At 36.1% G+C, this 26,428-nt stretch overlaps 1 protein-coding gene across 1 annotated transcript in view; it reads left to right on the forward strand.

The window, feature by feature from the left end:
- Nucleotides 1-26,428, forward strand: part of alpha-Man-IIb (alpha-Mannosidase class II b) — a 110,505-nt gene that overhangs the window by 66,309 nt on the left and 17,768 nt on the right. The window contains exon 3 of the mRNA XM_074170925.1: nucleotides 12,699-12,791. Within this exon, the coding sequence (XP_074027026.1) occupies nucleotides 12,699-12,791 (93 nt within the window). The remainder of the gene's footprint in view (nucleotides 1-12,698; nucleotides 12,792-26,428) is intronic.

The raw sequence follows: 26,428 nt of genomic DNA on the forward strand, positions 1-26,428 counted from the left end.
AAAATATAAGCAATCATCTGCCAATTAAAAAACGAGTTATTCAAAACTGGCACCGATACGGAGAATATTTGGCAGTGGTTTTAGCTAGAACTTCTACAAAAATTTCCTGCTTATGTTTATTCATCAGAATTGCGACGAAGAGTATCAAGCTTTCTCTCGGAGATGGGTGTCGTGCGATTAATCTTCTTTCAACGCTGGGGTGCTTCAATTTCGATTATTGCACTACTTGTATTTGTACCTACGTCATATAAACGACACTCTCAGTATAATATCCTGTTCAACATGTAGCTTTGCAGACTGCAGCAACCTTTACACTTCTCTATTGTTCAGAACGGCGTTATCGATCACTCTTAGCTAAACCAAGCGAATCAGTCAAGTATAATGTACACAATGTCACCAAAACTCTTTTTCGGTTTCTGAATCTTCTTGACCCGATGCAATACAATCCTTCTTTAATAAAGACAACTATAGCATTCTACAATCCAATCTTTCTTTCTCTTCGGATCAAAGGAGTTTTTCTCTATGATTCCATTATTATCATAGAGGAGCCCTAGCGGGGATTTCAGGATTTACTAAATCGCGGCAGATTAATATACAGGGGGATACCATGTACTCGGTTAAGGACCTCCACCAAATATGAGCCTCATATATAAGGTCGCCCATGACGGATGAAGGATCAGCTTAGTAAAAAAAAAATTGATCATCAGAAATTCTCGAGCGCGTCAGATTAAGGTAGAGTGAGTTAACTACATGCTGAAAAGTGTATATTCCAGTAATCTGACAATTTGAGAGTGACGTAAAGAAAGGGAAAAGCAACAAAGCTGTAACAAAATAACGTCATTTCGACATTCTCGAGCGTAGCTAATTTTTCTTATTTTGAAGGAAATAATTCAAGAATAACGAAAATTATATAATCTAACGATTTCCGCAACTTGAAATGAAACAAAAATTCGTCGATAAAGTTTAACGCGTGCAGCTGTGTAATGCCTATATTTCCCACTCCGCGTTTCTATTCCTTTTTCACATTATAATGATGGCCGCGAGTTTGCGTCAGATCGAAATCGTCAGATTATTGAATGTGAGTTTTTTTTGTATGCACTTAATACCCCCTTGGAAAATCTGACGCGCTCGATTAAATTTTTTTTCTTTTCACTTTAAACCCTTACGTACAACCACCCGCATCATGCATACGATCAGATTAACATACGAACATTATTAAAAATACGTAGGACATTGATACTATCAATATCTGACGCGCTCGAGTATGTCCATGCAACAGTATTTTTTTACATATTTAAAAATCTATAGCCGCTTCCTCCACCGATGAAAAGGTATATATTATATAACATTTTTTTTTTCTTATCATCTAAGCTTTGCAACCTAATATGTCTCTATGACGCTCGAGTAAATCCCCATTTTGCATCGTGGGCTCCCCTCCTATTAGCTCTTCCCACAGAACTAACATGCAGAACTGTGGGTACTCACCGTTACGCTGTCGATGTACAGATATACGGAACTGTTTCATATAACAAGTCATTTTATGTTCGCTGAATTGGAACTCTTTGTGAATGGCCACAAAATTGAGAAAAATCACCAAAAATTGTAAACTTAGGTATAAGGCAACGGTCTTTTCGATTGTTTCGAGAAATTTCTCCCGCTTAGCCAGTTCACCATACATACCAATCTTCAGTAGCTCAAATAACCAGTACTCCAGGAGATTTGATTGATCTTAGGGAGTTCTGCAGGGTGAGTTTCACTTTGTTTTCAATTTTTATTTCCGATGAAATGGGGTCAGTGACATTAGTATGTACATTCTTCTTCGTGTTCCTCCTCTTTCTCTTCCCCTTCCTCGTCCTCTTCCTCTTCCCATTATTCTTCCCCTTTCTCTTTCACTTACTCTTCCCCTTAATATTCCCCTCACTTTTCTCCTTACTCTTCCCCTTACTCTTTCCCTTCCTCTTTCGCTGACTATTCCCCCCACTCCTCTCCTTAATTTCCCCCCACTCTTCTCCTTACTCTTCCCCCTACTCTTCTTCTCTACGTTGGCGACTTCGAGATCTTCCGAAACCGAAAGTAAGCATCTATCGATGAGAAAGTTATCAAGTTGCTTGAAAAGATGGTAGTCGATTGGCGTGTGATCTGCGGAGTATGGTGGGTGAAGCAGAAATACGATGTAATTTTCGGTACATCTCGCCGATTTCCTAACGATAGGACTCTGCTGTGATAGTTTGGTCCGGTTGCAGTAAGTTATAGTGAATTACACCAGTGCTGTCTTTCGTACAGTAACCATGGTCTATTTTTGGTGGGTTTTCGCCTTTGGAAAGTGCCTGGGGGGGATTATCCGTGTCAAACGACTATCCTGAACGTCTCCTGTTGTATAACACATGGGATCTGATGCCCAGTTCCTCTGTCATCCCAACCACCGTTTGTGATAAGTCAGTCTCAACCAGGGTTCTCATATCCTCGACCAGGATTACTGTAGGTCGACCATTTCAGGGCTTATCTTCGAAACTAAAATCTCCGAAACGAAATTTCGCAACGTCGAGCAGTGTAATCACTAACAATATCATTGCCAAATGTCTGGTTAATTTTTCGGAATGTTTCGGCAGCGCTTTGGTTCAATTTGAATTCGTAGAGGAAAATTGGCGGAAAATCGCTTATCGACATCATATTCAGCTGCAAAGAGGCAAAAAATTGAAATATGGGAAAAATGAACAGCGTCAATATATACAGTACAAAATTCTCTATCGATTAGTATATACCACGGCAGGGTAGAATAAATATTCATTGAGATATGGAGCTACATAAACACGGACACGGACAAAACTTTCAAAACAACCTAATAGTATTTTTCTCCGTATCCAAATCAGGCAATTAGATCGGTCAACTCAACTCTTTCGAAGACAAAAATAAATTGAAATTGTGGTATTTTTTTTGGGATGAATTAGTTATTGGAAAAAATCATTTGTCTTTCTACATTTTTATCTTTATATAGAAAATATGGGAAACTTCGGAAGAAATGAAGAAAGCGATTAAGTTCAAAATAAACTATTTATAAAGACTTCCACAGAGTGGAAGAACTTTTTTGTATAAAGATAGATACATATATACAGTGCATAACTTTTGGTACAATGATTTGCAGGAAAAATTAAAAAAAAAAAACATCAACCATAGTTTACAGGGGGACACATTTTGACAAATTCACATTTGATCTAACTTTCCCCATTGCACCCACAGAGTGGATCAATTGTTTTGCATTATCATGATCCCTGTTAGGAATCACACGTTAAAAGGTAAGACTTCGTTAGTACTTAGCTCGCACAAGTTTCTCAACTTCTGAGAGTTGTCGATCGTATGGGGCCGACAGCTGATTAACGGAAAAACATATTTTAAACAGATTTTTTGTTAAACAGATCAGATGTTTCATGATGAACAGATTTCAACAAAGTAGAATATATTATGGTCTGAAGCTCATAGTTGAAAAGAAGCCACCCTGAATGAACTTCTGTACAATCTGTTACCTAGATTTCATAGGTGGTTTTGTGTAGTATACTTTAAAAAAGTCTTATTTTGCCTAGTTAAGTTTGAATTTGATATTCTCTTCATTTTATATTTGTCTCATTCTACAATCACGATTACCTACCAGGTGACATTACAATTGGTGTTTCGGTTTTTGTGAATTCTTGAGAAGCAATGGTTTTTTATACGTTTCGAGAAAGGATTGAAATAGTGAGTTTGTACTACCAGAATGGAAATAGTGCTAAAGCTGCTGCCCGTATGTTTAATGATAATCATCCAGGAAGAAATGTACGACACAAATATGTTTCGGAATTATTGAACAAATTTATGGGAACTGGATCTGTTAACAATAAAAAGCATTGTTCGTTCTGGAGTTGTCAACGATGAAGCTTTTTGTACTGCAGTTTTAGGGCATGTTGGACTGATGAAAAATCCGCAATGTCTTACTAAGTTATCTGGAGAATCAGGAATCAGTCATACAAATGTTTTCAGGATCCGTCATAAGTACAAATTTCATCCATATAAGATTAGACTAGTTCATGAATGGAACGAAGATGATTTCTATAAACGTATCGAGTTTTATAAAAGTCTCACTGAACGGATCAACTTGCATCTGAATTTCTTGTATAAAATTTGTTTTTCGGATGAATGTACGTTTAGTTTGAATCGGCAAAATTGTCGATATTGTGGTGATACAAATCCTCATTTGTACCGTCAAGTTCATACCCAACGACCTCAAAAACTGAATTTTTGGGCAGGAATTTTAGGTGACCACATCATAGGACCTTTTTAATCGATGATAATTTGACTAGTAATAAATTTTGGATAGAATAGAATAGAATAGAATATTTATTTACCAATATTTGATACAATAGTGTATATTTGGCACGTCACTTAAATATCACACACAAATAAATATCACAAATGTCACAAATAAAGGTAGAGTCATGTAACAAAATGAATAAAAACTGAATCATCACATTTACACACATGAACATATTTACAAATATGATTGTATAATATAACTTATACTTGTCAATTTCACAAAAAAAACAGGTGTATATAAGACAAAACAAAATATTTGTCAGGTGTATATGGGATAAAACAAAATACTTACACTACACAAAAAGTTTACACAATGAGGAAATAATTTAGATTCCTCCTTCCTCCTATTTTCCCTATGACAGGTCATTTATTTCTATTTATAAACTCATCTATACTATAAAAAGCATTCAGCATTAAATATTTTTTTATTTCATTTTTAAATGAAGATAACGTCATTTCTTTCATAGGCTGAGGAACACAGTTATACAAAATAATACAGTTATAGTATAGAGAGTTTTTGAATGCAGCTGTTTTATGCCCAGGTATCGACAATAATTTTTGATGTCGTGTATCGTACATGTGCCTTTCCGCAGAGGTATTGAAAGAAAGTATATTAGTTTTCGCGTACACCAGACATTTATAGATGTAAATGCTAGGTACCGTAAAAATATTATTATTTATAAAAGTTTCTTTACAGCTATCTAAGCGATTTATATTGAAGATCAGTCTCAGTAATCTTTTCTGAGCAACAAAGACGCGCTGTAAATGACTCGATCGTCCCCAGGTTAATATATTCAATGAAATATGTGAATAAGCTAATGCATAGTACACACTTACAAGACCCTGTTTGGCAAAATGGCAAAATAAGCTTTATTAAGCAGCTTGCAGACGTGGATATGTTGGAGAATCGAATAATACGGTGCATCAATAGGGCAATTGAGAAGGATATAGTTTTTCAGCAGGATGGTGCTCGTCCTCATTATGTAGCCCCAGTGCGACAATTTTCGGATGATCATTTTCCTGGTCGCTGGATTGGCAGAAGAGGTCCTACAGAATAGCCACCAAGGTCTCCGGATCTCACTCCTGTAGATTTTTTCTCTGGGTTCATTTGAAGTCTAAAGTGTAGGAGATAGAATCGACAACATGAGAAGATTTGAGAGAGAATATCATGAGGTATTGCAGAGAAATAACTTCCGAGATTCTCAACCATGTGAGGACGGCAGTGGAAGCTCGTTTGTATCATTGTATGGAAGTTGGTGGAAACGTTTTTGAACATTTACTATAGAAACAGTTTTTCTTCTCATTGTCCAGTCATCAAATTTTGATTCAAGAATCAATAAAAAATCTCTTTTTCTGATTTATTTCTTCCATATTTCTCTCTAGAACGAATATTTCAAACTATGGCCTACTGTATAATTGTTGACCTGTTTTTTCATTTTCATAATGGGGGTGCGATAGGGGAAGTAACATCAAATGTGAATATGTCAAAATGTATACTATTGTTGACGTGTTTTTTTATTTTTCCTGAAAATCATTGTACCAAAAGTTATTCAGTGTGGCTCGTTTTCAAAGGAATGCACTGTAGACATTTTCATTTATTTTTTTGAACATACACATGACATAGGATAAGTCAACCTGTAAAAAAATAATAATAGGTTAAGAAGATTGGGTGACAGCAGATTCAGATTAGTACTAGGACGAACAAACGTTCGTTTTTTTATAGAACAAGTAATTTCGTCAGAATCGTATTACGTCTCACTTTTTATCGGCATATTATCTAATATAAAACAGAACATTATCAGTTTTATGACAACTTTCACCAATTTCTTAGATTCGCTTGATTTCGTCATGACTCTGTATTCGAAATCTGGACCCATTGTTCGTAGAATCGAAGAAAAAGTCCTTTCGATACCTCCTGTGAAATAACAATCATCATCATTCCGTTTACGTAAACAAACGTTAAATACCAGAACGATGTTAATAGGATTCAGTACCGGTTCTTAAGAAATGGTAATGATTTATCCTCGTTGTACGAGGATTTCCGTAAGTAACCAATTAAATGGAAAATGAAACGTTTTAGTGATTAAATCTTTTCGGTATTCGAATATACAGTGCGGTCCATATGTATGGAATGAATTAATTTTTAACGTTATTATGTACTATGTGAAAAAAAAAACTGAAACAGGTCGATGTTTATTCTCAAATTGACAATATACAGTATGAAACTATTATCCCCCTCCAGCACCCCTTCTGAATGAATATGTACACGGACCACATGACACCGAAGTACACCTTTAACACTAATTTCACGGCCAAAATCATAAGCTATGAAGAGTGGAAGGCCATTAGTCATCCCGAAAACATGTTTGGAAAAAACACTTGGTATACAGATGGATCGAAGACCAAACATGGAACTGGAGCTGGAATATACCGAGCGGATAGAAATCTAAACTACAGCTATCCGCTAGGACTATATACAGCATAAAGAGTATGCTATCTTACAGTGTGCAAGGCTTATTAAATTGAGACCTCAAATAAATGAGCGGATCAATATTTTTACAGACAGCAAGAGCGCACAAACCCGAAGGTGACATCAAAACTGGTCTGGGAATGCCATGAGGAAGTGAATGAACTTGCAAACAGGAACAAATTAACTTTGTACTGGGTGCCAGGGCATTCAGGAATCACAGGTAATGATAAAGCTGGTGAATGCGCTAGACGCGGATCTTCAACTTCATATATAGGTCCTGAACCAGCTCTGGGGTTGGTATCCCCAGAGCTGGTTCATTGATACGAAATCAGATTAGGACATGGACCAATAAGAAGCACACAGAGTACTGGACAAAAGTACCTGGCAACAAACACAGTAGAACCTTCATTGGGCAACCGTCCGAGAAAAGAACCGAAGAACTACTTCAATATAGTAGGGATCGGCTCATAATAATTACAGGGTTACTAACCGTCATTGTCCGCTCAGAGAACACCTGAATAAAATGGGGCTGTACAACGGAGACCTCAGCTGCAGATTATGCAACGAAGGGATAGAAACAGCTCTACACAACTTATGCGAATGTGAGGCACTGAATCACAGGAGGCAGGCAATATATGGACGTATGCAATTACGTCCAGAAGAATATGACGAACATCCAACACGGAACCTGTACAAACTAGTACAGGAAACGAGACTGATGGAATGGGTGTCATGAGAAGATGGGAGAATAAACGCAATAAGCCCAAGAGGCTGCAGTGTTTCCTGGAGACTTAGACTAAATGGACAAGTCAGACAGCTCCCAAGGTACAAAAAAAACCCTTCTGAATTATAAGCACCCCCTCGAAAATTTTAAATAATAAATAGCAAAGGGGGTCGTGTAGCACCTTGTTGGAAAGGGATTTTAGTCATCTGTTCAGCAATATAAAGTTTTTTAAGTTTGGTGCAATCATAACTGAGAAAATTGATTTTTGGGATGTAAAATTTTGATAACGTCTCTAGGTAACACAAAACTTTACGTAGAATGAAGATAATAATGCCACATAATATTTCAATGTACTTTACAATTAAATTAAATGTTCAAAATGACCACCATTAACTTCTTGACAATAACCGAGGCGATTTTGGAATTCTCGTACATTTTGTATGACCTTGGGGGTTATTTTGTTAATTTCTTCCGTCAAATCGGGGGATCTATCCGGCCATTCGATCGTTCCACATCTTCCAATTCACCTATTGGGAAAAACCTCGTTTAAATAATTTCTAACTGTACGTGCAAAATGCGGTGGAGTTCCGTCTTGTTGATAGTAAATAGTTCGATCTATCTCATTTGGATGATTAACATCAGAAAAATGTATTTGTAATGTAGGCACTAAAAAGTTGATCAAAAAATCTAGATAAACCTCACCATTAACAGTGCCCTCAAAAAAATAAGGGCCAACAATTTTATTGTTAATGATACCAGCCCAAACGTTAACTTTTTTAGGATATTGAGTGTGAGTCGCACACATTCAGTGAGGATTTTCTCTGCTCCAATATCTACAGTTCTGTCTGTTAACTGTTCCGTTTATATGAAATGTCGCTTCATCAGAAAACACTATTTTGTTTATGAACTGCAAATCTGCGTTCATTTTGTCCATCATCAATTCACAGAATTCTTGCCTTCTATCAGGATCATCTTCATTTAACTCCTGAACCAACTGAACATTGTAAGGGTGGTATTTTTCTATATGCAAAACTCTCAAAATAGATGATTTGCTTACATCATTGTCGGCGGCAAGTTCTCGAGTTGTCTTATGCGGATTTTCCTCAATCTCTAGAAGTACATCTAACTTTTTTTCAGCAGTAAATTGAACATTTTTACCTGGTGTTCAAATATTTTTTACATGTCCAGTTTGACGAAACTTTTTTCAATTTTGCTAACTGTAGACTACGACACGTGTTGACCAGGGTATTTATTATTAAAAATTTCACAAACCTCCTTTTGAGTTCTTGTTTTATTACCACAACCAATCATAATTAAAATGTCTATTCTTTGAGTCTCCGACAAATGAGCCATAATTTAATTTAATACACCCACAAATATTATACTGGCGTCTTCTATTAACTTCAAATACCTAAATGACAGCAGCCTACTAGATTCATATTAATTGTTTATTTGGCTTTTTGTCTAATATTTTAGTATCTTCAAAGATTTTTTCCAGGATTCAAAGTTAGTAAGGAGCGTGTTACAGGGATGGTCTGTTTAATAGATCAGGTTATTGTCAAGAAGTGAATAATGGTGGTCATTTTGAACATTTAATTTAATTGTAAAAATTAATTTTCTCAGTTATGATTGCACCAAACCTAAAAAACTTTATATTGCTGAACAGAGGACTAAAATCCCTTTCCAACAAGGTGCCACACGACCCCCTTTGCTATTTAAAATTTTCGAGGGGGCGCTTATAATTCAGAAGGGGTGCTGGAGGGGGATAATATTTTCATACTGTAAATTGTCAATTTGAAAATAAAAATCGACCTGTTTCAGGTTTTTTTCACATAGTACATAATAACGCTAAAAATGAATTTATTCCATACATATGGACCGCACTGTAGAAGTATTTAATATATTAAATATTATAAAAATTGTCTTCTTGGAATTGATTTCTATGAAATTATGGCTGTATATGCTGGGTAACTTCGAAACGAATTGGGTTTTTTAATTAAAATGGGAGAGCATTCACTGACGCAATTATGAAATTTAATGAAGTTCGCTGAAATCTTGTGAGGGATTTTTTATTTCTTGTCTTGTCATTGATGCTCTCCAAGGCGTCGACATTGACCGCCGATGAGATTTGTCCTTCGTCATTCATTGCAGCTTCCACTGCAAGGCAACTAGTTGTATGATTCAACACCAGACATCAGTATTTCGACACGCTATAGGTCTCATCAGGCCTCTTTTCTGAACTCCACAGTAATGATATATTCACTTTTCTTAGGTTCTTCCTGAGTTCTATGTTTGTTTGAAGGTGGTTGACTGACAATGTTTCATGGTGTATTTCGTCAGTTCGGACTTCCATTGTCTAATATAATATAAATTGATTTGATAACCCTGAAAAATCAAAAAGAATAACCGAAAATAACAATTTTATTAAACAAAAAACTGAAATTACAAAGAAATAACATACAACAACAACCAAACAAATAAAAATTGAAATATTAATAAAAGCTTTAAAAACTGAAAAATTAAAAATATTATTAACAAAAAATGAAAAAATAAGAATTAAAAGATTTCAAACAGAGTTATGTCACAACGTTTCGATTGTTAGTTTCCACAATCGTCTTCGGGTGATAACTGGACTTATTCCTCCGAGATCTGACTATTTATAGGTCATTCGAGTGCTTTCACCTATCCCCTCTTCCCTCTTTCCGCTTTATTGGTTTTGACGGGAGATGACCGTTTGGCGGGAGTTGGTCGTTTTTCGCTTGATTAGAGGTTTCCATATGTTGTTATGGTACCTACTATAGGCTGAACGACAAATGCATTGCTGGATACAACTGTCCTTAAAGGACAAGCCTGAATCATCAAGGTCGAATCTCATCGGCGGTCGATGTCGAAGCTTGGCTTTGCAACTGACCGCCTTGGGGAGCCTCATTTATCTTTGATATTCGAGAATTTAATTAATATGAGAAATATGAGAAAAACCAAATAAAGGACCTACCAACTAGTACAGGAGACAAGGTTGTTGTAATGTGTACAAAGAGAGATGTTTGGAAAAACTCAATAATCTAATAAGTCTGTAGTGTTTTTTATTTTAGTGTGAATTAAAAAAACATCTCGATCACTAGTCAACGTGACTACTCGACAAACATCATCTTATCCTCAAATAACACATTTACGTCAATAACAGTGGCAGAGCTTGTTCGTGAGTAAATTTGAAATGGAGGTAAATGAAGAGTTTGGGTTACTTCCCACGGACTTGGTTCAATTATGTTCACGACGTGCTTTCCATTTTTGATACAAAACGAACAAGGGGTACAGTAAATCATTGTGTCAACACTCAACAGAAGACCTCCGAATATCAAGTCTCAACGGTTTTTTACTCTGATATCTTCTAGTTATAAAAGTGTATGAAAGTGCATTTTTGTGGAATTTAATGAAACAATCAACCCACAGAAACTCATAAAGATGTGACTTCATTCGCAGGTTGATCTAAATTAACTGCACAACATTGGTAACGTTGTTAGGCCTCTTTTATGCCCACGATTTTTATCGTGTGTTGCCTTGCGACAAAAATCGCGGCGATTTTAAATGAAACAAGTATCACTTCTGTTCAAGTTTTTTTTGTGTTTCGTGTCAGCTTAAAATAAAATCGGTTTGAATATATTAGTCGATGAAATGACAGCACGAACATGCCTGAGGATGATATTGTATACTGAAACACGTGTTGCGGTTTTGTGAACTGTCTACTGAAAATCTCACAATAAAGTGTTAGTTGAATATGTTATGGATTCTCATCAATTATAATTATCGGCCAATTCCATCACATATAGTTACCTAGGTAACTATTCTTTAATAGCTATTTATGATATGAGTGTTGAAAGTGATGTTTTATTTTGTGAGTGAAAAAGTGTGTGAAACGAGCGTAGCGAGTTGAGCAATTTCACGAAAAAAATTAAAACTTACTTCCAACACAAATATCATACAAAGTTTTTTGTACAACTGTCCTTAGATAAATTTAATATTTCTATAAAAACACATTTTGACATCTCTTGTCAGTTAACTATTTTCATGTTATCGCATTTTCTGTGAAGTGGCCGTGTCAGGTGATGCCGAATGACCAGGTTACCAACAGACAGTATTGTTTACAGCTCACGCGTTTTATTTGAAGTCACATTTGAAGTTCTTGCTGGTGTTTAATGTCTTCCATAATGAAGAACAATAGTGAGGAATTGTATGTTCCTGGCGATATTGAAAATATGGTTCACAAGTGTAGTCATACAGTTTCAATGAAATATACAATTATTTTGTTAGTAAACTTTCAAGTGGTAGACAATACTGACATTCAAGTCTAAACTGTTGACTTTAATAAAAAGTAACATAGTTATTTTTGGGAAAGAAAGTTTTTGGCTTTCTACTACTCCATCTCAATACAAAAAAATGTGGAAATCTTCGAAAGAAAGGAATGAAGCAATCAATTCTAAAGAAGAAACTCTATACATAGATGTGTAGATCATAAGGAATGTTTGGAATATAAACTGAGTAGAGAAAAGTGTTTTTTGTATAATTCACTGTTCATATAGAAGTATTTGTTTCGAAAGATTTTTTCTTTCATGTAATTGAATGTATCTCCCAAAAATTAGTCACTCCTAAAAATATAACCCTTATTATTAGGTGATCAATATTAATAAACATCCTCAAAATCCTCCGTTTTAATCAGTATGTCATTAACTTCGATGCCAAAAACACTTTTTTCAGATTTTTATTGGAACTATATTTCAAAATCCAAATGTTTCGGGATATCAAGACATCCATTCTAAGAGCTCTTGATCATTAAAATTAAAATGATAAATCGGCCATGAAGATTGTTTTAAAAAAAGAAATAGAAATTTATAACCTAAGAACTCGAAAACTCTGATACAGTTCCGAAAAAACACATCCACTCTGCAGTTTTCAAGTAGTTTGATAAATCAGGATTCTTCGTTGATGACTATTCGAGCGATTCCACTGCTATCTTCGTAATAATAGATTTACCAGTTTTTAATTGTGAAATATTTCATTATAACTGGAACCGACATAATCTCAGTTTTAAAATACAATAATTATTTTCTGTTATTTTCATACTCCTTTGCTATAATAATTAGTGATTCATGTTTTTCTTTTCAGCCGTCATGGATGAAGAGTAAAGAATACTGGGATAAGGCGTTTGAAGATCGATATGAACGACTGAAGATGGATCCAGAACGACCGCATTTGAAAGTGAGTAATAAACATTTTTTATTTCAAAAAGTTTCTGAGAGTAAACACATTCATTTCAAAAACATAGAAACAATTTTATTTTATTTAATCTATTGTACATAATAAAAAATTAAATCCTGGTCGAGAACTTGACAACCTGAAAATTCACGGCTCATAGTTATTTGGATCTCTTTGACGCACTCAAAATATTCCAGAAAACTCTAGAAAATACAGTCATAGTCATAGATAGGAAAAATACTGTATTTTCATAACAAGATTTTGTGGAATAATCAGATGGTAGACTTTACCAGTGGTTATTTGAAAGCGACCGAAAAAGAGCCGTAGTAATAGTAAATGAAATGGATAAAAAAAATTGTGTTTTGAGAAACATTGTCTTAGTTGTAATGCAAAATTAAACTGTTTTAATTTATTTCACTGAGATCATGAACCTAAAATTACTAAACAGGGCAATTACGTATATGCGACGAGTAGCAGAATTTTTGCATCTTACATAACTCGTTGGAAAATCGTCTTTAAAAGACATTTTTTTGTGGAAGACTCAATGCTTCTCACAGTTTTATTGGATATATAACCTTCCATAGTCTGAAAAATAAACAAAGCGAATTAATAGAGAATCTGATGAAGTGTAATAAAGAGCTATCTGAAAAGTTTACCCGAAAAATTACTACGTAATTAGCCAGTAACTTGTATTCATAGATTTTGTCTACAAATTGAGAAAATTCAATTGAACAAAATAAATATTATAAACTTAGATTTCTTTAGTGGTTGACTTTTCGGAAAACAAACGTTTCCGTACTTGTGAGATGCTCCGTTTGGAACCTTTGGTGTAGTAATGAATATTACTGGAGTTTTTTTCCAACACCAAAGCATTATTTCAACACCTCGACACGTGTTTCGATCACCAAGTGATCATCTTCAGAAGGAAGATCAAACTCATCTTCCTCTTGAAGATGATCACTTGGTGATCGAAACACGTGTCGAGGTGTTAAAATAACGGTTTGGTGTTGGGAAAAAACTCCAGTGATATCAATCTTTTCCGTGTTCAGAACCTAAAGTTGAATTCGAAACGTTCGCCTCGAATAGTGAATAGCTTTAATACTTTTGACATATTTCAAAAGAATGATATGTCTATATGTCATATGCGATAGTCTACATGAATACATACACTGGATGTTTTTTTTTTAAATTCAGTCTAAGTTCGTATTTTCGTTTTCAATCTCTTGTATTAGCATTGGCATGAGTTTCTTTGATGATCATTTTTGTTTAATTCCATTATACAGCGTGATCACCAGTTGATTTTAGATTATGCTCCTCTATCCCCAATGCTGCCGCCTGTCTTCTCCTTATATATTCACGATGTTAATTTTTTCTCACATGTAGGGGGTTTTGATGTTCCACCTATATAGCTTTTTCCACAGGAACAAGGTATATTGTAAATACAATATTCTGTTTTTTCAACCGTATTCTCGGGTTTAGTTTGTGTCAAAAGATATTTATAAAGCAATCGTGGAAACATTGGAGCAATTGAGTGATAATCCAGACTAAAGTACTTCTGGATAAACAAAATTTTTTACAGTCCATCACCACAACTAATGAAAAATACTTCAATTTGTTTTGTGTGATTTATCATGAACATTAGACCATGTTGGATTTTATTTTAACTGTAAAAGATCTACATACTGCCTGGGCCGAAAAGTATCGGGCCTAACACATAGATGGCGCTAGTCTTATTGTATTTACCGCTTTTTCAGTTACTACTAACCTTCAAAAGAAAGCTATTGAAATTTCATAATATTTTACTCATAAGTTTGTGAGTTATTGTGCTAAAAGTGACACTACTTTTAATATTTTCAAAACAGTGGATCAAAAACAATTTCATGTTTTAATTCAACACTGCTTCTTGATGGGAAAAATACCGTTCAATCGAAGCAATGGCTTGAAAAGTGTTATAAGGAACTCCATAAGAGCTTCTTGTCGGGAAAAATACCGTTCAATCGAAGCAATGGCTTGAAAGGTGTTATAAGGACTTCCATAAGAGCTTCTTGACGGGAAAAAATACTGTTAAATCAAAGCAATGGCTTTAAAAGTGTTATAAGGAACTCCATAAGAGCTTCTTGTCGGGAAAAATACCGTTCAATCGAAGCAATGACTTGAAAAGTGTTATAAGGACTTCCATAAGAGCTTCTTGATGGGAAAAAATACCGTTCAAGCGAAGCAATGCCTTGAAAAGTGTTATAAGGACTTCCATAAGAGCTTCTTGATGGGAAAAAATACCGTTCAAGCGAAGCAATGGCTTGAGAAGTGTTATAAGGACTTCCATAAGAGCTTCTTGATGGGAAAAAATACCGTTAAATCGAAGCAATGGCTTGAAGAGTGTTATAAGGACTTCCATAAGAGCTTCTTGATGGGAAAAAATACCGTTAAATCGAAGCAATGCCTTGAAAAGTGTTATAAGGACTTCCATAAGAGCTTCTTGATGGGAAAAAATACCGTTCAAGCGAAGCAATGGCTTGAAGAGTGTTATAAGGACTTCCATAAGAGCTTCTTGATGGGAAAAAATACCGTTAAATCGAAGCAATGGCTTGAAAAGTGTTATAAGGAACTCCATAAGAGCTTCTTGTCGGGAAAAATACCGTTCAATCGAAGCAATGACTTGAAAAGTGTTATAAGGACTTCCATAAGAGCTTCTTGATGGGAAAAAATACCGTTCAATCGAAGCAATAGCTTGAAAAGTGTTATAAAGAACTCCGTAAGAGCTTCTTGATGGGAAAAAATACCGTTCAAGCGAAGCAACGGCTTGAAAAGTATTAAAAGGACTCCGCTACATAAGAAACAACAATTAAACGTTGGCTTGCTGACTTACAATAATAATAGTAAATGGTCTTTATTTTACGTGGCGGAGTTTAACAAAACGCTATTCTTCCACTCAACCACGTTTGAAAAAAAACGTTACAAGAAATAAATGGCAAATTTAGGACAATAGTGAAATGAAATACAAATGTTTATCGTAAACTAAAATTTTAGTAAAACTTTATTAAAACCCTTTGTAGTGAAATAATAAACTGTATTAATTAGTTTCAATATGGATTTTCATTAAGTATCGGGCAGTGCTATTCAATTGGAAATGTTTATGTTTAGATCACTGTTGATCACGTAGAGTCACAGATGATGTAGAAGGCAGTGGACGGTCAAATGAGGCAGTAACACCAGAAAACAAAAAACTCACAAAATCGTTTTCAATGATCGAAAAGTGAAGTTGGGTGAGTTAGGTTACATGGTGAAGATATAAAAAGAAAGCGTTGGCTTTATATTTCATGGTCATTTGACTATGATGATGCTCTGCTCAAAGTGGGTGCTGCGCGAACTCACTGTTGACCAGAAACAAGAACGTCCGGATGATTCTGAGCAGTGTTTGGTCATGTTTAAAGATAACAAACCATAAATTTTTGCATCGATGTGTGACAATGGATGAAACATGGTTCCAAGGCCAAGGTTATGGCCTCGATATTTTGGGATGTGCGTGGTGTAATATTCATCGACTATTTCGAGAAGGGGAATACCATCAACAGTGAATATTATTATATAGCGTTATTGGAGAGTTTGAAGGCCGAAATTGCAAAGAAACGACTGCATATGGCAAAACAAAATTTAGTTTCACCAAGATAATGCACCGTGTCACAACTCAATCAAAACAATGGCAAAACTACATTAATTGAACTTCGAGTTGCTCCCACATCCACTGTATTCGCCAGATTTGGCTCCCAGCGACTTCTGGCTATTTTGCTCCAATGAAGAGGTTATTGCTGAAACTGAGTCCTATTTTGACGCAAAAGATAAATTGTTCTACAAAAGTGGTCTTGAAATGTTAGAGTGGCGCTGGAACGATTGTGTAGCTCTTGATGGAGATACGTTGATGATTAAAGCCAATTTTGAACAAAAAACGTGTTTTTTTTAAGGACAAAACAAGCACTATAGGAAAATTTTTAAGGCGGTCTCAAATCGGTACCTGGATTTGAATCGCTGTGGATTAAATCCATTTGGAAAAACGTTCTCAGGAAGTTTATTCCACATGAACGCAGTTCTCCAGATGAAAGAGTTTTTAAACAGTGAAGTACTGAGTTGAACCTCAAAACGATGAGCAGCCACAGTTCGTCGTGTATTTCTGATATGTACCGCTCCAATTGGAATCAAATGTGCCAAGTCACTTGAACACTTTCCGTGAAAATATCTATAGAAGAGAGACAGATCTCCAACCTTTCTTCGATATTCCAGGCTATCAAGGTTGCACGTGATGTTCGCGTCTCCAATCAGGCGGATGACTCTTTTCTGGATGGAATCCAGCAGCTTCAGGGTATGTTTTGGGGCGGAACTCCATACATGAGAACGATACTCCAAAGAAGGTCTGATCTGAGCTTTACAAAGCATCAAAAGTTGCTGAGGTGTGTACAGTTTTCTGGTTCGGAACAGTGTTCCAAGCTCGTGATAAGCGGCCTTTGCAATTCCAGCGACATGATTGTGCCAAGACTTATTGGTGTCCATTTTAACCCCCAACAAACCTATCGAAGTAGAAAGCAGAATTGTCTGACCTGACATTATTATATCCGGTTCGCAGACATTTATCTTCTTGGAGAAAACCTATGCGTGGGTTTTTGTGGCATTGAATTGAACCGGGTTACTTTCACCTCAATTCGAAATCACTTCTAGATCCTCATTAAGATATGCAACCTCCTGCTGCCGGTGAAGATGTGCCTCCGTAGCCGATGTCCTGGAATCCAAATGAAATGACGAGACAAATGTGCTGCCGTCAGCAAAGCAATATATTGGATTATTGATTTTTTCCAATAAGTCGTTGATATACAATAACGTTCTTTCAGGAAGCTGGAGAGCCATACACAAAAATGAAAAATCAAGCGCAACAGCTCTTGGTTCTTCATGTTTCTCGATTGCGTTATTCCAAATATGAGTGACATACGATAGAAGGTCGCCTGTTGATCTTTGTTTCCGAAAACCATATTGATGATCGTTCAAGATGTTGGAGCCTTCCAAATATTTGAGAATATGGTGGTTTACGACTTTCTCCATGATTTTTGATATCACTTTCTTAGGCCCGGGACTTTTTAGTCCATGTGTTACATTAACGCACCTACATAGAATAATAATAAATTCCATGGATCCAGAGACAATTTTTCATATTGCAGTTGCAATTCCATTTCTCGAGGAATATATTCAAATATTATCCGGTTGATTTCTTCAGTGGAGAGTAGTTTTGTACGAAAAATCTGAACTTAGACACACTAGAATCGGAGATCAATTTGTGAAGAATCAAATGGAAAATGAAGAGAACAGTAATTAACCCAGCTATGAAAAATGAATGCAATGATAAGTCCGGCCGTACACAGACCACATATTTGCAGTTGATACAACCACAACCTTGTGGCCACGTTGACTGCACATTTTTGTGGTCGACTTGCGGTCATATAAACCGCACTTGCAGTTGAAGCAACTGACAAATATATTTTGTGGTGTCAGAGTTTAGTGCCAGTTTTAATATGGATTTCGAAGAAGAAGCACTACTACTTCTTATTTTGAGGAGAAGGAGAAGATGTAATAAGGTACGATCGTTTTGGGTACATCCACTTCTGGTTGTGCGACAACAGGAAGGAAATTTTTATATTTTGTTTGAAGATTTGTTTGAAGGTGATTGACAATGTTTCGTGAAATCCCTGAAACAAGTAAAAAAGAATAATTAAAAAAGAATAGTTGAAAATAACAATTATATTAAGCAACAACAAACCTGAAATGAAATGACAGTGAAACAACCTACAAACAAAAATATAACAATTGAACAAACAAAAAATCAAAGGAATGAAAAAAGAAAATAATAAAAATAGAAAATAATAAAAAATAAAAAGTGTAGAGATTCCAAATCACGTTAGTTCACGACGTTTCGATTGTTGGTATCTACAATCGTCTTCGGGTGATGACTGGACTGATTCCTCCGAGAGATGACTATTTTATAGGCCGTTGAAATACTTTCACTTTCTCTACTTTCCATTTTCCGCTTCACTGATTCCGTGAGAAATGACCGTTTTGGCGGGAGTTGGTCATTTTTCGTTTGATGATGGGTTTCCATATGTTTCGTATATCTACGCTGGCCTGGCTGAATACGTTGTTGGACAACATGTATGCGGCTTCCTTAAATTTTCTCCTGAACCAATGTTCCTCTCTGTGCAAGATCTCAACTTGGGACCACTCGATGTTGTGTTGATGGGTCCAAACATGGTCTGCTATTCCTGATTTGCTGGTTTCTCCTCGCTGTGTGTGCTTCTTGTGCTCGGCAATGCGAACATTCAATGGCCTCTTAGTTTCACCAATATAGGATTTTCCGCACTCACAGGGTATCCGGTAAATGCAATTCTTGGAATCGCAGTCCGCGTTTGGGGACCTGGTTTTCGTGAGGCTGCTACGGATAGTGTTACCGGATCTGAAACAGGTTCTAATGTTGTACTTGGAACCAATTCTTCTTATCCTCTCCGATAATCCTCTGATGTAGGGAAGTGCAAGCACTGGTTGTGACGGCTTCTCTTCCTTGCGAGGCTCCTGCTGTCTTTTAGCCAAAGTCTTTTCTACCATCGCTTTGGAGTATCCATTCCGCTGAAGATCATTTTTGATGATGTCTAGTTCCTTCTCGAGACTTTCCTTTGTATTACAGAGCCCAAAAGCACGGTCTAATAGAGTCTTGATGATTCGTCTTTTTGTCGATTGATGGTGGTTGGATTCGTGGTTCAGATACTGTCCCGTATGAGTGGGTTTTCGGTATATAGATGTTTCCCAGCATCGCGGATGCTGCGATGACATCTCGGCGGAGATCAGCAGCAAGTTGACTGCAGACACCCGTTTTGACTTTTGTGAACGCCCGTGTACGTGTAGTATAGTATTTCTTATGGGCGGCTTGAGTTCGCTGGAACGCGACAGCAATTGTGTGGTCGATCCGACCGCAAAATGTAGCTCGTGTACGGGCTCTCTAATACATTTCCCAAATGTAGCGGCTTCAAAAACTCGCAGTTATGTAGCATTTCATTTCAAACACTTTGTATTTATAATTTCCCAATGAAATGAAATCCTGGTTAGGACTTTGCAATTGGTTGGAAAAGTGAAAAAAACCGTTTTTATCTCTCGGATGTGGTGAAGATGGGATAAATAAATTCAGATAATCGTATTACTATCTTGGAAAACGTATGTAAGTTTTGCTCAAGGTTACGGTTACGGTACAAGGAAGTCGTGCTACATGCAATATCGTTCCGTAGGAACTAAATATATCTGAACGTTCACAAATAGTTATTTGAAACTTGGATGCCTCCGATATACATCAGATGTCTAATATACAAGTGGGGGGATATAATTAAAGTAATCAGGTAGTTATCAATGAAAAATACACATTCTAGATTCAAGGTTGGTATTCCTTTCTAACAAGCTTAACATAGTATGTTATCAAGGAAGTAAATTAGATTTTCATCATTTGAATGAAGTAAACTATTCCTGTCAAGTGATTCCTCATTTAGGAAAACTGAAATTTAAATGGTCAATCGTTTTAAAATTCAAAACTCAAGTTATGTTTTTAACAATTCTCTGTTTCCTTATACTGAATAGTAACAAATGCTTATAAATGCAAAACGTTAACAGAGTTCTCAAACTAAATTTTATGATTTCTTTGTGAATCGTCACAGCGATTATAGGCAGGTTTGAAAATAAAAATAAAAATAATCGTTTTTATTGACTGAAATACAAATCATTTAAATACATAATAATAGGACAGTACAAAATATATAGAGAATATAGAGAAAAGTCCGCCCTAATTTTGTATGGCAAACAAATGATTTTATGAGCGTTAGGGTCGTTTTCTACCTGCAGTGGCGTGCAGCAAATAATTTCATCATTATCGAGTAAGAGCGAATATTATTTTGTTGAAGGTATCTCTTTCCTTAAATAAAATGAAAGTTTGTGGTTTCATCAACAGGCACAGTTTTTATTCTTGAATATGGTTTTGATAATTTCACAGCTTTTTTTTCTCATTCTTGAATGATTCTGAAACTCCCGTCTTTTAATAACACATTTCGACCAAAATGTCAAAGGTATACGACGGATTTTGGTGTATGAGACCGTCATATACATTAAGATTAGTAATCTTTTCGTTAACAGAAAAAGCACATTTGCTGATTCGTTTTACAAAGTTGCCATTATGATTCGTACATCAATTCGTACAACATTTTGATTCGTACATCAGGGTAGCGAAAACATGTATAAAGACATTCATTAATTCATGGATGCAAGCCGAAAAAACCATCGCCCAGATTCACGGAAGACCTGCTAAACCACAATCATAAGGTTGTAAGGGTAGTGGAGGGTCTACTAACGGGACAAAGACGATTTAGGAAACATGAGCAACATGGCTCTGACAGAAGAAACCCAATGCAGGTTCTCTCAAGAAGAGGAAGAAACGGCACTGCATGTGCTCTGTGAATGCGAAGCAATAGCAAGGCTGAAACAGGCAACATGCGGAGAAGGGAAACTAGAGGCTCCAGCTATATGAAGGGGTCAGTGTCAAGGCTATGGAGTCTCATCAAAGAGATCAAGCTAGACAATGAGCTCTAACAACCAAGGAGCATCACAACAGATCTGAAAGATCGCAGTCTCTGTCTGTCTGTAGAGTAGGGAGGGTGAGTGTAAGCCCACGCACTTAGGCCATATGTGACCCATTGTGCATCCTCCCGAGGAGTTGTCCTCCTAGGTCGTCGTCCATCCTGTCCTTTCCAGGAAGGTGGACAGGTCGCTGGGAGACATCTCCTTTATATCGGCAGGTGTAGGCCAAGACTCGCCGAACACACACTCTCTTATTGACGATAGTCTCATCTTCCTGTTCACACATCCTGCATAGAGGTGTGTCCACTAGCCCCATATTATGTAGGTGTTTCCTTAGCTGACAGTGGCCAGTCAGAAATCCTACTGTAAGGCGTAGATTTTTCCTGGTCATCGCCAGATATTTCTTCGGCGCCAGCTTCCCAGGGTCGCCCAAGGTGATCCTGGCAAGATTACATCCTTTGATTTCATCCCATCTCTAAGATTGTTATCTTTTTGCCAGAAATTTTTTGTGGCGATTGAGATACCAGCCAGTTCTGTTTGGACCACGCTGGTATTTCTTCCCATTCCCCATTTAATCCTTAGGCTCAGTGATCTGGAGTACACTCCACATCCTGAACCTTCTTTGGTTTTTGAGCCATCTGTATAAATCCGTATTGCATTTGTAGCATCTGACTCTGTGTTCTGCTTAATTTGTATTTTGTAGGGTTTATTAAACACAAACCTGGGTTCAATTGCATAACTTGTTGCCTGCAGCAGAGGTTGCGCAGTAAGCGCTTCCCGCCATAGGCCCAGCCTCAATCGACCCATTCCTGGATCTAGGTTTACACCAGCCGTATGCAATCGTATCATGGCCATTAACGCAACCTCCTTAACGTACAGATCCAGAGGGGTCAGACCCGTGATTAATTCCGTTGCCGCGGTTGGTGTTGTTCTCATGGCTCCTGTGATGTTTAAACAAGCAAGTCGCTGTATTTGATATAATTTTTGGATGGCCGTTGCTTGTAGAACTTTCGGTCCCCATGCAATGGCTCCATACGTTAACATAGGTCTTATTATTGCAGTGTAGATCCAGGCGACTACCCGGGGTGAAAGACCCCATGCGCGTCCCACTGTCCTCCGACATTGCTCATAAGCCACGTATGCTCTTTTTGCTCTACTCTGTAGATGAGAGTTCCATGTTAGCTTCTTGTCGAGGATAATACCAAGGTATTTCACCTCTTCGGAGAAGTTCAGTTGGCTTTTGAAGATTTCGGGAGGTTTTAAGCCCGTTAAACTTCTTTTCCTGGTGAAAAGAACCATCTCAGTCTTCTTGGGATTGATCGACAGTGAGTGTTCCTTACACCATGTTTCTATCAATTTGAGCCCATCCTGCGCTCTATCGCACAGTGTGTTTACAAATTTGCCGGTCTGCAAGATAACTATGTCAACTGCGTATGCAATTGTGTAGAATCCATTTTTGTTAAGGTGATTAATTAGGGTATCCAGAACTATGTTCCAGAGAAGGGGTGATAAGACCCCTCCCTGTGGACATCCCCTCATGACCAGTCCTTTAACTGTGATGTCTTCTACATTAATACTCATTGCTCTGCTAGAGAGCATCTGGAGTATCCATTCTCCTACTACCAGGGGTACATTCCTGGAGTGTAGTTGCTGGGTAATTGTTGGAAAGGTTTTATCAAACGCTCCCTCAATATCTATGAATATACCTAGGGTGGATTCTTTGTTGTCCAATGATCTCTCGATTCTGCCAACCACATGGTGAAGGGCCGAATCAGTAGACCTTCCCGGGGTATATGCATGCTGATTTGGATGAAGTGGGTTGTTAACAAGTACTTCATCTCTTATAAGATCGCAGTGAATCAGGCCATAGGCCAGCTCCTCGACAATCTAATCTAAGCTGTGCGGGTATGTGATGTATTGAAAAGTGCTTTTCATATGAGGTATTGATAATTTAATCAAAAACATTGAGTGTTCAAAATAAATACTATTTTTTTCACTTTTTTACCTAATCAGTTATGTAGGTCTTTGAATCAGCCACTTCAAAATGATTTATTACTCCGCTGAAAAATGTTTCAAATATCTACTGTTACTGAACATAGAGAATCAAAATTTGAAAAGGTGTACACAGTTTATGTGGGCTTTCTTTCTAAGTGATAGTGAACTTGTTTTTCAAAACTGTATTATCACAGACGAAAAATGAAAGGAACGTTCAGGAAGAAGGGGAAAATGATCAAATCTATATTGTTTGTGAAGGACATAGTTTACAATGAAATTATTGTTTGGTGGAGGTCAATGGTAGAACAAATAAAGTGAAAAATCATACATAAATACATATAAAACGATAAATAAGAAAAATTATATAAAAAGTATATAATTAAAATTGAATCTGTCGCATGAGCACTGGGAAAAAATGAATCATCTGTGAAATGGGTTTCTAGAAACTCATCAGTACTAAAAAACATTGAGCTTTTTCTTGAAAGAATTCAAATGAAGAATTTCTAAGTCATCCACTATTTCAGAGGACTGGTAAAAGTGAATAAGAATCGACAGTAGGTGTATTTTCTTTCTGCATTTCTCTTTTAACGGGATTTCCTTATTCAAATTGTGTTAAACATTGTGGACCTTTGAAGTTCATTGTACAGACAACAACCAAAACCGTTAACACTCGGTCTGTTAATTGTTACTTCAACTTAGCGCAAGGATCATTCACACTATGATCTGATAGATTACCCAAATAATGTGTTGATTTTTTTCATTTCAAGTGTCTGCAAATAAAAAACAGCAAAAAATGTATTGTAAAAATTTTCGATGATTATATAATTCAAGAATATACAAAATAGTCCACTTTTTGTGCCCGAATTTAACTTACTCTCTATCTCTCACCGTAGACTCGAATTTAAATAGGCCTGTATACATTCAGTATCAATCCAGTCAACCTGAAGATATATCCAATATATTATTATTTTCACCTAACAAGACATCCAAATTCGATAAATCAGGAGAATATAAAGTGTGGAACATGCCCTAAGGTATATATTGGTCAAATGGGCAAAACATTCAGGAATCGAATTCAGGAACATCGTACGAGTTATGTAAATGAGAAAAAAAATTCATCATATTCAAAAAGAGTTCGAATTTTTGCACATAGAAAAAAAGGTTTGAAACTGAATCATTTAGAAGCAATTGAAATTAATAAACTTAAAAATTAAAAAATTCTAATGAATGACCAACTGGATTTGAATAGATCACCATTATTGAACTTGTTTTCTTAAAAGCCGAAAAATAATTATTATTGATGTATAGATGTGAGGTAATATGCTTTAAGTAGGTAATCATAGAGGTTCAGATAATTTTTAGAGGTTGTCTCAATTATGGTTACCTGTAGTATATAAATATTAATGTAAGAATAATTTGAAGTATTCATACAGTTGAGAAAGCTACTGTGCTAGCGAAACATGTGATTATATTTTTTCAAATAAAGTTTGTGGAGATCAAATCGGGAGGTGTAGTTTTTGAAATTACTATGGATCTTCATCAAGTAACGGCCGAATCAATCAGAAAACTAATATAATTGATTGAGTACTTACATCTCGCCAGTAAAACTTTCCAAACGGCTAAACTTTCATATAAATATGTATAATTAATAATTATATTCAATATGGTATTGCAATTAACGAGTAGGTAAGTAACATTTCCACTTTGGCAAACTACCTAATTATAGTTTTCTCGTAAATTTGTCGTAATTTTATCATTACCTTTAGTTTACAGCCTTTGAAATATCTTGTCATGATTGTAGGTATATAAAATATGTTATTTGTAGGTAAAATCTTGAGTTAAAGTGTTCTTATCGGAGACAGAAAGCTAGGTTAGGATCATAACTGCTCATGTTAAGGCTCTTAGCCGCCAAAGCAGAGGGCTTCACTTTTCGCAAACTCAAGCTTGTTGTTTGTTAAGGTGCATATAAAATTCACGAATTGAGCGAGCTTGAGGGCAAACTAGGCTTAATACTATATATACGAGAATTCGGCCATAAAATACATTTTCATTTTTGTGAAGCCGTGGCTCTGCAGCTGTATAATGTATTATATTTATTACCTAAAGAAATAAAACCTTGTGAGACGATTTACAGTTATAAAAAAAATTGAAATGATTTCAGTTCGAAATTTTTCACGTCCGAGAAATAAACCAAAAGTATAAAATGAACGATTCAAAATTTATATAAAACACATTACGTCTCATCGGAATTTTAATGAAGCATCATGTTAGCCAAACTAATAGAATTGGCGATCAATTGAATGATATATTGTCCCGATCCGTTTTCGTACATTTTCAACAAACGTATTATTCTCGTCATGTATGCAAAGTTCTGAAGAAACGGCTCAACCGCATTCAATAAGTTCTTCGAATACAGTTTTCCCGTTCAACAACCGTCCTGCATTTGTTTCTTTCCCATGAAATATTGGCCAGAATTAATTGTCTGTGAAACATTTCATTTACATCTCGTTTATACGAATTATAACTTTTTTATGTAGTCCTTGCGTCCATTTCATTTGATAGTTAAAGAATGTTATTAAAATTATTAGTGTTCGCGCGTGTTACTTGTTTCTTAGTTGACCAGCTTAAACCAGGTTTCGGAATATTCTTCGTTCTTTCCATCAGTGACACGATAGGTCATGCCATTTAATATAATAGAACAATTGCAAGTCTTGTTCGAATCAATCAAATATCCTTGCTTAAGCCTATTTAATTTTCGATTGAATGTCCAGAGAAACAGCTGTGGTCGAATATTCATTTCAAATTCAGTTCAGTTCATTTCCGAAATTCAAAAACTGCGGATTTCTGGATTCGGTTTCAATTCCATTTTTCCCAAGAAATCATTTATTTCAACCGGAAAAACTCACAACTCTGATACATCTACTATGACATATTGTATCAACGATCAAAGCAAGTGACATAAAGCCAGGTACTGCCAGCAGTATAGGACCATGCATAAAGAG

Source organism: Leptinotarsa decemlineata, unplaced genomic scaffold (genome assembly GCF_025532065.1).
Source record: "Leptinotarsa decemlineata unplaced genomic scaffold, Ldec_3_MD MMD2_tig00000008_RagTag_RagTag, whole genome shotgun sequence".
Classification (NCBI taxonomy): Eukaryota; Metazoa; Arthropoda; class Insecta; order Coleoptera; family Chrysomelidae; genus Leptinotarsa; species Leptinotarsa decemlineata.